General features: G+C 34.7%; 1 protein-coding gene across 1 annotated transcript in view; it reads right to left on the bottom strand.

The window, feature by feature from the left end:
- Positions 1-15,928, bottom strand: part of RANBP17 (RAN binding protein 17) — a 358,620-nt gene that overhangs the window by 78,539 nt on the left and 264,153 nt on the right. Inside the window, exons 21-22 of the mRNA XM_063086918.1 lie at positions 10,173-10,280; positions 7,889-7,971 (exon numbers count right to left, since the gene is read on the bottom strand). Of these exons, the coding sequence (XP_062942988.1) occupies positions 7,889-7,971; positions 10,173-10,280 (191 nt within the window). The remainder of the gene's footprint in view (positions 1-7,888; positions 7,972-10,172; positions 10,281-15,928) is intronic.

The following is a 15,928-nucleotide window of genomic DNA, read 5'->3' as shown; positions in this document are numbered from 1 at the left end:
AGCTAAGTAGGCATTTCTCTAAGGAAGATATACAAATGGCCAACAGACATATGAAAAAATGCTCAACATCACTCAGCATCCGGGAAATGCAAATCAAAACCACACTGAGATACCATCTAACCCCAGTTAGGATGGCTAAAATCCAAAAGACTCTGAACGATAAATGCTGGCGAGGTTGTGGAGAAAAAGGAACTCTCATACATTGTTGGTGGGACTGCAAAATGGTGCAGCCTCTATGGAAAATGGTATGGAGGTTCCTCAAACAATTGCAGATAGATCTACCATACGACCCAGCTATCCCACTGTTGGGAATATACCCAGAGGAATGGAAATCATCAAGTCGAAGGTATACCTGTTCCCCAATGTTCATCGCAGCACTCTTTACAATAGCCAAGAGTTGGAACCAGCCCAAATGTCCATCATCAGATGAGTGGATACGGAAAATGTGGTACATCTACACAATGGAATATTACTCAGCTATAAAAACGAATAAAATACTGCCATTTGCAACAACATGGATGGACCTTGAGAGAATTATATTAAGTGAAACAAGTCAGGCACAGAAAGAGAAATACCACATGTTCTCACTTATTGGTGGGAGCTAAAAATTAATATATAAATTTACCCACATACACACACACAGAAGAAAAAACCGGGAGGGGGGAAGAAGATATAACAACCACAATTACTTGAAGTTGATATGACAAGTAAACAGAGGGGACATTGGTGGGGGGGTGGGGGGAGGGAGGAGGGAGGGAGGTTTTGGTGATGGGCAACAATAATCAGCCAGAATGTCTATTGAGAAAATAAAATTAAAAAAAAAAAATAAAAATAATTAAAAAAAAATTTTTTTTTAAATTAATTAATTAATTTAAAAAAAGAAAAACATGACAGAAAAACATCTGGCAGACAAATGGATGCTTGGCTGCATGCTTATGGTGGTTACATGTTGCTGGAGTGACATACCTTCCCTAGCTTTATAGTCGGTAAACAATACTGACAGAGAAGATGAAATTTCAGCATAGATTTAATTTGGTTTCTGAGCTTTCAGAGTAATTTTGTCCAGTAATTTAATTACGAATTTAAGTATGTTTCATTCATTCCCTTTTATGAATAGAAGATTTTGCACAGATTAGCTTATTAGCACATTAGTGGAGATCAAAATATTTTAAAAAAACATTAATTCACAACCCCAATATATAAAACAATTTGAATTTTTCTGCATTTTCTTTCAATTGTCATGATGTATATAGCAGTTTTACATTGACAGCATGGACAAAATTTGAATTCTACTTTTACATGGTATTATGTATAAGTATTTTCCATAAGCTAGGTAATCTTAAAACATTTATTTTTACTTTTTAAAAATTTTAACTTCTCAATATACATTGTAGTTGATTTTCATGTCTCTTTACCCATTCCTCTTTCCCTTCCCCCTGCACTACCTCATATCTGTTCACATGTCTTAACAAGTTCAAGGAATTGTTGTGATTGCTGTGTCTTCTTCCTGCCCCCCACCCTTCATTTGTTTGTTTATTTATTTTTAGCTCCCAGAAATAAGTGAAAACATTTAAAACATTATTTTTAATGGTTGCAAATCATTCCATTGAACTGATACATCTTCTAAAGCATTTTGCTATAGAAAGTATTTTGCTTGTTTTCCAATTTTTCACAATTATGAATGATGTTATATCAAAGATATTTATGTAGTTAGCTGTCCTGTATCTTTGGATTATATCTTTAGAAGAAAAACAGAAACATGGATTTACAAAGGGTATGGACACTTTTATGGTTCTCACTTTTCCATGGAGCCATACCAAATAACTAAAAGAAAATAGAAAAAAATGAACTAATTCCTGGTATTTAAAACTAACATAGCTTATTTTGTAATCATTACATTTTTTCCTTATTAGTTGAAAGCAATTTTAACTAAATGCACAACTGTTAGCTGGTAGCTGCCAACAGAACCTACTTCTTTGGATTATGTAGTCTCAGACACAACCACTTCCTGAATGATCTCGTATGCCTATAATAGAATTCAGTGGGGGTAATTCCTGTCTGAGACCAAATAAAAGGAAAAATAAAACTATTGTTTGAAGATGGCAAGGCTCGTGTTTGAGAGTACTTCAAGAAGTTCATGGAAAGATTTATGTTATCTTATAATTCCATTTTTCCATGAACTTTTTGAAGTACGCTTATATGTTCTTGGAGTTGTATTTGGCACAAAAGAGTAAATGTGATTCTATAAATTCCCAAGAACTGGTATACTTTTCTTTATGTGATAATAGAAATTTTATAAAATCATATTATCATGAAGGAGGTAATCATGTTAACATAGGGAAGGGAGAGGAAACATAAATTATTCCTAACACTGTATGTTAATTTAAATGACTAATTCTGTCCCTTTCTCTTTTAGCTTTGCATCAGAAAATTCACCTACCATACCGCTAATCAAAGTGGTTTTTCAAAAACACAAGTATGATCATACTACTTTGTTTAAAACCATTCAGTATTTTCCTTAAGTATTCCTTAAGGATAAAGTTGAAATTCCTTACTATGACCCAGAAGTTACCTCATAACTGGTCCCCTCCTCTCTATCTTTATTGCCTAAAACTCCCTAACATTTGCTGTAGTCTCCAGCAATTTTGAAATCCCTTCAATTTCCTAATAGACCATGCCATTTTATATTTATGTGCTTTGTTAAAACTATTCTCTGTTTTAAATGCCCTTCTCAAACTTCTGGGTCCTGTTCTTAATCTTTCAAGAAATCCTGCCTTCTTTGACATCCCAGTTTCAGTTAGAAATCTCTTCTGGGCTCCCATAGCACTCTGGATACTTCTTGAACATAACATGGAGCACAATGCATCATAATTCTTTGTTTACTTGTGTGAACTCAAGTTCTTAAGGGAACTTAAGAATGATTTTTTTTGGTATGTTTTATTTATCTTCTTTTCCCTTGTAACTCTTATAGCATCAAACACATAGTAAATGCTCAATAAATGTTGGCTGCATGGATGAAGGAAGCCATTGAAATCTAAGCACTTCAGCTATCACCTCACTTATTCAGCAATTTTTTTTTTTTTTTTTTTTTTTTGCCTATGTGTACAGAGATCAAGTCCAAGACATGTGATGATGAAAGGGGGTTCTCCAAGACCAGCAGCTTCCCGAATTCAATGTGGAATGTATTCGTTAAGGCCTTGCTTTTGTAAGCCACCTGATCCTGGCTTTGGGACCCTCAAGGTATTGATCATTCCACTGCCTCTACAAGATTTTTGTAAGCTTTACTCTTTGCTATTTTGTTGTATGTCCCCAACCAAGCTGCTGATAAGACTTAAGTGCCATATCCATGGTTCTTGGATAATCTGCTTTTAAGAACTGTTATTTCTTGGTGATATCTTATTAAGTCTCTAGTTATTTCAAGACAAATCAATTCTTCAGCTATCTTCTTGTAAATATGTAAATATACAATCATAATCCTCCAATCTTACAACACATCTAATAGTACATGCCAGCAATGTTCAAGTTCTTTAAAAAAAATTTCTTAACAGGTAACACCTTTACAAACAAATCTAGTGTAACGATATAGCTGGGTGGTTTTGGTTAAAGTGAGGAGGGACCCCTCCTCCCTTCCTCATCTGGAGGGCCTCTGTGGCACTTTCACAGACCTCCAGGGCTCTGCAAAACCCAGTGGGAAAACTACTGGTCTGTCATCTAGGACACAATGAGTACCAGTGGCTTGTACTGCACTTTACAAATTCAATTTGTGTATGTTATACCTTAAATGCACCTGGAGCGTATACTGCTTAAAAGAACCCTGATGTAAATTCTTATGTACGGTGAATAATCATAGCTTGTTTTATCCATTTTTAAAGTTCAGATTTCCATACATTGAACTTTCTTAAATCAAGTACCTAAAGAAGGGATAAAAGCAGTTTTATTTTGGCTAGTCTTATGAAGATAATCACTATTTCTCACTTCTGTGCACTCTTCAACCAACAGATGTCACTAAAGATACCAGTACCCAGAGGCAAAGGGAAGAAAAGATTATAGACAAATGGAAATTGAGCATAAAAAACACCCAGTTCTTAAAACTGAAATGTAGGTTTCCAAAGTAATAACATTTATTACACTGCATGCAACATTTTAACCAAAAATTTAAGAAAGAAATTTCTTTTATTAAGTTGCTTAGTCTGCACGGATCACAGCATTAAGTTGTGAAATACAAGTTGTTGAAGCAATTTAAGACTCATTAGAAATAAAGGGCTTGGGCTAGTAGAAAATGTGGTAAAATTTAATCCTCATCCAAATGTTACCTGGGTTGTACAAACAGGAAATTGTTTTGTGCTACTGTGGCTAACCTCATTGCTGACCCTGAGCTGTAACAGCAACAGCAGCTGAGAGCTGAAGCAAAATTAAAAACTTACATCAAAGTATATCATGACAGAATGTAGATAAATAAAACAGCATATCAAAAGTATTATTTTTCTGCTGGTCTCATATAGTAGCAAGGTGGAGGTATTCTATAAACTATACAACAAATCAGGTGCATTTGGAAATCAGTCCTTCTCCCTCTGCACTGCCCTAATCATTGACTTCCTAAATACTGCTCATGAGAGGTGAGCAGAGAAGAAGCCCACTGAAGATGGGGACAGAAGGGATCAGAGAATATTCTGGCCTCTTTCCTCTACGGGCTTCTCCTTCCTTCACCTTGGCTTACCAAAGAAATAAATAATGCTGGCTCTTCTGTGTCCTTCCAGTCACTCTTTCTCTCATCTTCCAGACTCCTAGATAGCAACCACATAATCTTCCTCCAATGAGCATATTAGAATCTCCAGAGGCAAAAGCATAGGTAATAAAACAGTCACACACGGTAAAGACAGACAAATCAGCTTGGCTGATGGGTGTCAGCATGGGAACCAGTGGAGGTAGAGAGACATTTTTCTATTACTCTAAGTAAAATATGCATCAAAGTCACTGTTGACAGTTGAAGAACATTTTTCCATTGAACCTTTGGTTTCACTTAAGTTTATGGGTAGAAATCATCGAACCTTTGATTTCCTTTAAGTTTGGGCATAGAAATTTTTAAAATACTTTAAAAAGCAGTGCTTCATCATAAACATCCAAGATACAATTTTCCTGTGGCAACTCAAGAGGCAGTAAGGAATATGACTACTGTCTGAAGTCATACCGATTTTGAATGAAATTCCAATTCAACTACTCGCCAGCGTTAATACCTGGCAAATTTCTTAAACTCTATGAACTTTAATTTCTTCATAGCAATAACCATAGTAGCTATCTAGTCTAAGGGCTTTCCATATACCATCTAACTGAATCCACACTGCAAACCATCTTATGAAGTAGGTATTGTTTTCCCAGTTTAATAAGAAACTAAAGCAAGAGCAGCTAAGCAACATAACCAAGGTAGCATAACCAGTGAGTGACATGTAACTATACCTGCCTTGAGGATTCAACAGGGTAATATATGATAAATGGTCTAACATAGGACCATATAGCTGATTTAAAAAATTAATGCTACCATTATTATTAGTTTAAATTGAGGAGCAGAGCATTACTCTAACCTCCTAGTCTTTCTTCAGGGTAAGAAAATTCCTTACTGGCTTTTCTTCTCAAAAATGCTTTCAAGGTTTTTTCTCGTTCTACTTCCACCTCACTTTTCCTCTCCCTTCCCTTCTGTCTCCTCTGACTCTTCTTCCAATGTAATCCTCAGATAGTTATCTTTCTTAACTCTTGCTGCAGTGCATCCCCCCGATAGGGGGAATGGATAGCATTTGAAACCCACAGATTTGCCATTGTGTTCTATGTGATTCCCTTTAGGTGTCACTTGCTGGACATATACTCAATTCTAGAGAGCCAATGATACTGGAAGAGGAAGAGGTCATTGCTGTTATCAAACTTGCAATACTGAATAAGCCCCAAAAGAAAAAAAATACACTTAATGCAAGAAACAACCCAGAGAAAGGAGCAGGAAACATACAATTGTGACTGGTAACAGGAATCTAATATTTGTATAGTAAAGGCTCTACTGATTACTAAGGAATTTTTATACATGCACTGTTTATTTCCTTTAAAAAAGTGAGGAAATAGAAACTCAGCACTGGCTACAGTCAGAAGGAAGCAAGACAGTGTGGTCCAAGCAGGATATCCCTGAATGAAAAATCTACATGGGTCAGTGAACCCCTGTCCAAAGAAAATTGACTTGGTGAGTATAAGAGAAAGACTTTAGATCAAGGATAGACACAGTCAATGAGTACCTCTTCTGTGTTACCCCCCGTGCAGGGCCCTTCATCCAGAGTAGCTCAATTAACCCCCCTGATCCTAACTAGGTAGGTAGGTCAGTAGGGTATTTATTATGCCTAATTTTATATATGAGAAAACTGGGCACAAAGAGGTATAATGTCTCAGCTGAAGGTCATGGAGTTGACAAGAATTGGTACTAGGATTAGTACTCAGACCTTTTAATTTCCAAAAACTGTGGTTTTTAAAAAATACCATGCTGTTTTTGTAAAAAGGCCCATATATGTATCTTAGTATGATAAAACATTGAAAGGAATTAGATATACTATGAAAGTAAGGAAACCATATATAGAATATTTTAAAAGGGGTACATTTTTACCTTTAGGAGGCAAAGTGTTTCTAGTTTAAATGATTTTAATGTGTCTGTTTTCAAACAGATGCAAAAGTTGTGGCAATGCAGTTACTGGTACAGACGAAAATAAGAGTGTGCGAGTTTACTGTCTTAAATAGGTACTTTCTGTAGTTTCCATACACTTACTGTCTCAAGCTCTATAAATCACATGTGCAATTAAAACTAAACATTTTTAATGGAGGCCTAAAATGTATACAGATCAGAGCCCCAGAATGTGTTCTGAACTGAAGTAAAAACAATTTAAAATACATGTTTTTCTGATTTTTTAAAAAACAGACTTTTACTTTTTAAAAAGTAATACACATTTAATGGTTTTTCCTACACACTCATGTACACAGACACACAGAGTCAAAAATAAAGAGGCTTTACAAAATTTTGTAAAATCTGTTTCTAGGTACTCAAAAAGAAATATGAGAATCACAGGCAATTTTTGAGGCCAAATATAATTAGAGTTGGCTGCTGATTTGGAAAAGTAAGGCAAAAAAGAAGATGACAAAGAGAGGACACAGGGAAACATCTCTTGTGCAGAAGTGCATTGCACAGAGCTCAGCTCATAGTTGACATTCAGTAAGTGTGTACTAAATTAGTTTATAGAAGAGTCTTATCCATCCTATTTATCCCCATTCCCTGTCTATATAAAAGTTTCAGAGAGCACAGAATTTCATTAATAAAGTTGTCAGAATTGGCAAGTATTAGGGTTTATGGTAGTTAAGGTCCAAACTACTAACCAAATTTAAAAATTTTTGGACTGTAATTGGATAGGACCATCTTTACTGCAGAATTCTGCTTCTAGGGGTACAATAAGTTCCCTGAAATAAAATATTTACTGCTCTTTACAAGGACATTTCCCCCAAATTCGGTGACATATTGGTTTAAACATTCCTCGACCCAAGATAGCAAACTCCCTGATGTGACTTTGAACAATTTTGAATGTGCTATAACTTTTCAAAATTCTATCTAGTGTATTTCCCTTTACCAACTGACACTGCAATTTTATCCAAAAGAAATTCATCAAGTTGGTCAGGCATGATTTGTGGTGAAAGGCATACTGCTTACTTCTGATGCCAATATGATAGTTTACCTGGCTTTTTGCACTTCTATTACCCGCTTCACAAATTCATACAGATATGAAGGTTCAAAAGAACAAAATAACCAACATCTTTCTTTCCTCCAAAGAGATAAAGTTATATTGCAGAGGCAAATATAGAAAAGGGTTCTCACCATAAGTGCAAATCATTTTACTAGCTTCTCTGAAGAGAAGAATTCCATTAGGAGATGATACATCAAAATTCAAACGCTGGGATCTGAGAAATATAGCAAAAAATTAGAACGTGTGCAGATAAAGAAACCAAATACAGGTTTAAAATGTCCAGCATTTTCATTTATTAGAAGGAGCAGCAGTACAATTACCCCTTAAAGTGCCATTCAACAACTGTTGATAAAAAATGTATGCTAATTTTCTCATTATATAGTAGAAAAATAAAGAAGAGTTATTTTCATTTATTCGCTGATTCAAAGAGTTCATTTTTTATCTATTAAAACAATATCCTGACATCCTATTTCACAGATCTTTTGCCCCTTTTCCTTTCATGCAAAGTGGTTGCTTGATAATAATAATAAAAAAAAAAAACCCAGGTATGTATGTGTAAATTAAATAGAATACTTGGATAGATATATATTTACATTTGAGATCTCCTATAGTGCCTAATACACATTTAAAAAACAAATTCTAATGTAATATATAGGGAATCCAGGTACCTTTAATACTGCACTTATGCATAACGAGTCATGTGATATTTCAAGCATATTTCAGACACATTAAATGACCTTACAGATTATAGTTTCCACTGCATATAGCTTAATTAAAGAAAAACAAATTCTAGAAGTTCACGGAGAACAATTCTATTTCCCTGGTTCCTAACAGGTGGCGAAACAGTACGAACCAGGTCAAAGACTGACATGTTATCTTGACGTAATATTTGCTTTTTTAATATGACCTTAGCTTTAGTTGGCCCTAATATGCCTTATTGTTGTGCTTTCAAGAAATAATGGCATATTTTATAAAAGGATTAGCAAAAAAAAAAAAAAATACCTAAAGGCAAAGACATTGGTAAAGTCCTGTTTACAGGACTTTATACAATTATAACTTATTAGAAATATTACAAGGGTACTTCAAACAATTCACAGAAAGACTTGTATTATCTTTTAATTCCATTTTTCCACAAACTTTTTGAAGTATCCTTATATTATGAACATTTAATTGCTGGCATAAAGTTCCTAATTAAAGAAAATAAATACATACATATATATATATATAAAATTCCCATTAGATTCTAGAGAAATACAGATAAGATAACATATTTTCTGAGATAACAGATTTTTACTAGGTAGTTCTTAGGATAATTGTGCTACATATGAATTATCTTCCTATGGCAGACATAAAATACTTTATATAATGCAATGATTTTTTTCTTCTTTAGTATTAAATGTTATATCAGTAATATATAATATCAATTATCTGGTTAAAAATTGGAATATAAATTTAAAACAAACTAAAGTTCTAATATAAAATACAAAGCTATCCTTCTTTTAATACAGCTTTCAAAAGAATACTACTCACATTTCTTTATTTGCCAGGTCTTTTCCACCTCATTTTATAGTAAAAGTTTTAAATTATTGTTGTAAAAAACTCAGCACCAGAGATAAAATCAGAGCTGCATCCCATACTCCTTCCCTGTTTGGTATCTCCCTTCCAACACATAGTTTACAAAGAGAAATTGCTAAAACTGGATGGTTAAGTGACAGGTAATTGGTGCTAACCCATATTCAAAATGACACACTTTAAAGAGATAAACACAATTAGCTTATTACAGTTTATCTCTTTCAGATACATCTTCGTTAATATTTATATGCAGAGTATTTCAATCTCTACTGCTCTATGCAAATTATAAGGTCAACCAGGCAATTTCTGTGAAGTGTTGTAGTTGCTATTTCAATGACAATTGTGAGTGCATAAATCATCCAAATACATTCATGTTGGCATAAAGGAAGAAGCATAACTTAGAAGTCAATCCCCAGAGCCCCTGAGGCAAACAACTCTGTGCCCAAGAATTGCTTTGGGACTCAGCTTCCTTATCCATAAAAAGAAGCATTTCAACTCAAAGACCTCTAAACTTCTTTCCTGCTTTAAAATTTTATAGAATTACAGTTAAGCAGTGAAATAGTTAAAATAGCTGCCCTCCCTCCATTTTGTGACTTTGAATATTTTAAATAATGGTGGCTGTAGTCTTTTAATTTTTTTCCATATGTAATAATACCCATATACACCAAAGTTAACCATACCTCTTTCTCTCCAAAGCTCTCAGCTTTAAGTCTCTAATTCTATTGTTTTCACTGATCATCTTAAGTTTTGGTTCTTGAACTCTTGCTAAGCCTTAAATATAGACACACCAGGCAGGAAAGTCTGACCAATGGTAGTTTTTCCACTCTGTATGACACTGCTTACCTATTTTGCATCAGTTCTGCCATAAGTTTTAAGATGGGAGTTGTACATGCTGGCTCTCCATACCACCGTTCAATAGCCTTCTGAAGGACAGGAAGATATGTTGGGTACCTTTTATTCAGCCTGTTAAAGAATTTACAGGCCAAAAAAACCACTTTTTCTGAAAATTAGTCCCACTTAAAAAGAAGGATACCCACATTTTTTCTATGTTTAGTATACAATGGCAATTTTATAAATTGCTCTCCAAAGCTATACGTACTTTCTTGGCTACAAGTGATTTGCTCTTACTTGTAACATGTCCCATATATTATTTTGCTTTCTTCTTGACATACTTAGCCCAATACACCAATCTCTTCCTCATATATGTTCATATGGCCCTTTGCATGCATCTTTGTTATAACACACTGATATTTCATTGTTTATTAGTTATTTGTAATCCTGCAGATTATGAGCTTCTAAAGAGCAATCTGTTTTACTCATTCTTGTATTCCTTGTGCCTGGCTGAACAAACAGTGATTTTTCAAGTTTACTTCCTTTCTTATTTTTGCTTATCCAACATGATATTGCCAATTACTTTCTTCTTGAAATACAATTCTGATTTTGTTACTTAATCAAAACCATCAATTTCTTTATACTATCTATGGAAAAAGGGTCTGCATTCTTAAGCCCAATATTTGAGAGTCCCAGACAACCTACATTCCCGACCATAAAATAAGTGGTATCTATCTACAACAAAACATCTTCTCCACTACTCCTTTCCTAAACCTGATGCTTAGGCCAATGGAAAACCTGTCCTTCTTCCTATTTCCACATGGTCCAGTTCTACTTATTTGGTAAGACACAGGGCAATATCTTCATCTTAACAGAGCCCTTCCTGATTTCCCAGCTAAATGCAATCACTCTTTTATCTGTATCTTTATTATGGCACTCACCACTTGCTATATTTTATTATAGCCATTTATATGGCTATCTAATTGACTCTATTTGGGGTAGGATTTGTGTCTGAGCAATCTATAACCCTCATGAAACCTAGCATAATCCTTAGCCCAATCTGCTGAATAAGAAAGTGAGATTCCTTTGTTTCATTCCATATTAGGAAAAGGAACTAACAACAGTAATGGAGCATTGACTTTGTGCCAAACAGTGTATAGACACTTTTACATAATCACAGAATCACAAAACTTCTAATAACATACCTGTGAGATAGGTATCATTAACCCTACTTTACGGAAGAGAAAACTGGGATTCTGAAACATTAAGTAACCTCCAGGTTTTTAAACGGTGATGCTAGGACTGGATTGAAGTACTGTTCCAAAGTTTGTGCTCTTCTACATATTTGATTGTCTTGCCTTTTCTCTGTATAATGTGTTATGTACATTAATAAACAGTACTGACAGCCTGAGTGAAAAACAGTGGACTCAAAACTCAGATTATGACAAAAGACTAAGCGTGCCAAGGGCAGCCCCCTCTGCCTGGAAGCAGGCAAGAAAGCATGCCTGGGGTCCTCGGCAGGAGCCAAGGGCAGCCAGCTCTGTCCAAAAGCAGGCAAGAGAGTGTGCCTGGGGTCCTAGGCAGGAGCCAAGTGCAGCATCCCCTGCTGGGAAGCAGGCAAGGAGCACACTGAAAACACCACTTCCACATGGGTGGCCCACCACAGCCACTGCCACAGCCGCCGCAAAAGTGGCGGATGCCACAGCAGTAGCCATAGTCACCATGCAGGTGGCCTGCCAGACACTCAACTGCACTGACACAAGGAGAGTCACCAGAGGAGACCAGAAAAAGAAGAGGACATCTCTTTCCTCAAAGCCTACTCCAGAATAATAGAAGAAACTGCTCTACCAGATGACCAGGCATCAACGTAGAGATAGTAGAAATATGAAAACCCAAGAAAATATGACATCACCAAAAGGATACAGTAATTCTCAAATACCAGACCCAATAAAGCAGAAAACCGTTGAAATGACTGAAAAGGAATTCCAACCAACAATCTTAAGGAAACTCACTGAGATATGAGAAAACTCAGTTAGACAACATAATGAAATAAGAAAAAAAATCCAGGATATGGAGGAGGAAATTTAAAAAGAGATTAATACCTTTAAAAAGAATGTAGCAGAACTCATAGAACTGAAGGATTCACTCAACAAAATAAAAAACACAACCAAGAGCTTAAACAGCAGGCTAGAACAAGCAGATGAAAGAATTTCTGACCTTGAAGACAGTCTTTTCTAAATAACCCAGGCAGACAAAAAAAAGGAAAAAAAAAAAATTTACAAATGAAGAAAATTGAAGAGAGCTGGCAGATAACCTTAAGCATACAAACATTTGAATCATGGGTATTCCAGAAGGGGAGGAGAAAGGAAATTGCATGGAAAATATATGCACCGAAATAATAACAGAAAATTTCCCAGGTATAGGGAGAGACATGGACCTTCACATCTGGGAAGCTCAAAGATGCCCAAACAGATTCAACCCAAAAAGATCATCTCCAAGACACATTATACGCCAACTGGCAAAGTTCAAAGACAAAGAAAGAATCTTAAAAGAAGCAAGAGAAAAGCATCAAGTCACCTATAAGGGAGCCCCTATCAGACTAAAAGCAGACTTTTCAAAAGAAACTCTACAGGACCAAAGAAAATGGGATGACATATTCAAAATACTACATGACAAAAACTGCCAGCCAAGAATACTATATGGATCTAGCAAGGCTGTTCTTCAGAAATGAGGGGAAAATAGTGTATTTTCCAGACAAACAAAAACTGGGAGTTAGCCACCACATGACCAGCCCTTCAAGAAATCCTCAAGGAAGTCCTGCATCTGGAATCCAAAAAAAAGATAATCACTACCTTTAATACACAAGAAAGAACAAAACCCACTGGTAGAACAAAAATGCAAATTAGAAAGAGAATGAAACTAAATTTTACCATCACAAAAAACCATAATGACAATACAATAATGCCCCTGCTTTATTTCTTGGTCTTCTTTTTTTCTTGCTTAGTCTAGATAAAGATTTGCAAATTCTGCTCATCTTTTTAAAGAATCAACTTTTGGTTTTGTTGATTTTCTCTATTGTTTTTTAATTCCCTGTTGTAATCTTTGTTACTTTCTACTTATATTTGCTTTCTTCTTTTTCTATTTTCTTAAAGTAGAAGTTTACATTTCTTATTTGAGATTTTTCTTATTTTTAATAAAGGTGTTTACAAGTATAAATTTTCCTCTAAGCACTGCATGAGCCCAGCATCCTATAAATTTGGGTATGTTGCACTTTGGGCGGGGGGGGGAAGACAAAGTGTGAAGAAATCATGTCATACACAATCCTTCCCTGCTCCCCCCAACTTCCCTCTGGATTTTTGATACTTCAGTGTAAGTATGATCAGGGAAAAGTTTAAACAAGGTGGTTAAATACACTGCAAGATAAAGTGTTTTTTCTTTGCTGTGTTACCACAACAGAGGCAAAGAAGTATATTGATGTCCTCCTTCAATTCTCCAGTCATGGAAACAATTTATCAAGATGGTTGCTGTGTCATTTCAGGCAATTTAGTTTTGGAAGGACAGAGTGATAAGCAATTTCGTTGGTGTAGCAGTTAATGCAGTCAGTGTTTACAGAAATGTTTTTGAATTAAATAGCTAACCACTAAAATAGCATTTTATCAAATAATCACCATAAATAAAATGCATTTTGACTTTAAGATGACATGTGCTCTTATAGGATGTTTCTTCTGCATGCTAAAGATTGTATAACAAATTAAAGAACACATATTTATATGGATAAAAGACAAATATACTTTCCCCAGCAGTAATGTGGGAATCATCACTGAAGGTTTGACATATCAATATTTCAGGAAGAATGAATGACTTTCATATCCACGCTTTTTTTTATCATACACTTATTTATTTTTGCATTACTCGAATACTTTGAAAAGAACCTGTACTTTATCACCTGAAACTGCTTAAAGTATTTCAAAATATTTTAATAAAGCTTTTTGAATTATCAAATAATGTAACTTTTAAACAAATTTAACTATTATTATAAATATTTGCTCTTCATCCCTTGCCCAAAGGAAAACTATAAATCTTGTGTCAGCTGAATGAACACCATTTATCATATTCATTTTGTTGTCAATACAATTATGAAAAGCCTTTGGCCTTTTCCCAAGGAAGCTGATTTGCTACTGAAACTCAATTATTATAAGTAAGGCCAGTACCAAACCACCCTATTTGGCAATCTAACACAGCTTCCTGCACAACCAACACTTTGTCCTCTGCCCCTGACCTTAATAAACTTCAACATCTATGGTCAAATGGAGGAGACAATGGTTTCTAGTTCAAAATAAAACATTAAGTCCCAAGATTTTCTGTTTGCTATCTTCCGCCACCTAGTGGACAAAAGTTTCATTTCAGATGGGTGCCAAAAAGAAGGAGCTAAATAAGAAAATAGAAAACAGACAATTAAAAACTTAAATTATAATGTCTTCTAGAAATTTGGGGCAGTAACAACTATGGCAGATATTTTTATTCTTTGGCACTGAGGGGAAAGTTTGTGACCTTGACTCTGTGTTAAAATTGAAGAGGAAAACATGAAATGTTAGTCGCTAGACAGCCTAGAGTTATAGCTTGGTTCCAAGATCATCTTCAATTTCAAAGTGCCCAAACTAGATTTTTATGATTTTTTCAAATAAATGAAATTTTTGACTTTGGGAATTGCTATTTATGTTTAGAAAAATAAAAAGGTCATATTTAATTCCAGTTTATCCTTCATAGCTGAAAGAATTATAAGACTTTCCATGTTAAAATTTACAATCTCTGAACATGTACATTACATGTTGATATAAATACAGCATGTGCATGATTCCTCAATGACACAGAAAAATCTTATCTCTAATCCTTCTTAGGGTACATAAATCTGATGAAGTGTGTTTAACAGTCACTAAAATTGTCAGTATTCAAATTAATGTTTAAAATTTTTTATAAAGTGTAGAGTTCTCCCTAAAGCATGCTTAGATGACCTGTTACTTATGTTTTTGGCCACAACTGTGGCACAGTAGTTGAAAATTGCCTTTAAGAAGTTTTTTTGTAATTTAATTTATGAGGGAAGTTTGGATAAGAAGGGTTTGAACAAAGCAATTGAGAAACACTGTAACTTAAAAAGTAAATTAGCTTTACGACTATAGAATTTTTCTTATATGCTCTGATGGTTTCATGTATTAAAAGGCATAAAACCATTATATTACACTTATATGACACATAAATTGTCACTTCCTGTTAGGATCAAAGATGATTTGTATAATACTATTAAAACAGTATTAATAATAACCATTTATGACTATTGAATATGTGCCAGACATTATACAAAATGTATTATCCTATTTTAATGGTCACAATAAACTATGCTACTGCATTGTCTCCTTTTTTAGATGAAAAAAATGAGACTCAGAGAAGTAAAATGACTTGCCAAAGTTTACACAGTAAATGAAGAGCTGGGATTTCAAGCCTCATCTGTCTGACAACAAAGTCCATGCTGTTTTTACTCTTAAACGATGAAGCATTTCTGTGCGGGACTTTTTTCCCCTGTCTGTATTAAGCCTTGGCAAAGGTAAATTCAAATTTTGTACCAAATGACAAATCCTGACACTTATTTCCCCCTTTTCGTGTCCATTAATATTTTCATGATGATGAAAAACTGTACCATGATGAGTTAAGCCTCAAAGAGATAAAGTGACCTTCTGAGCCCTGCTAATTGAGATGGAGTAGACATTCAAATC

Source organism: Cynocephalus volans, chromosome 2, assembly GCF_027409185.1.
Source record: "Cynocephalus volans isolate mCynVol1 chromosome 2, mCynVol1.pri, whole genome shotgun sequence".
NCBI lineage: Eukaryota > Metazoa > Chordata > Mammalia > Dermoptera > Cynocephalidae > Cynocephalus > Cynocephalus volans.
The sequence above is the reverse complement of the archived record's forward strand: the minus strand, read 5'-3'. Positions and strand labels throughout refer to the sequence as shown.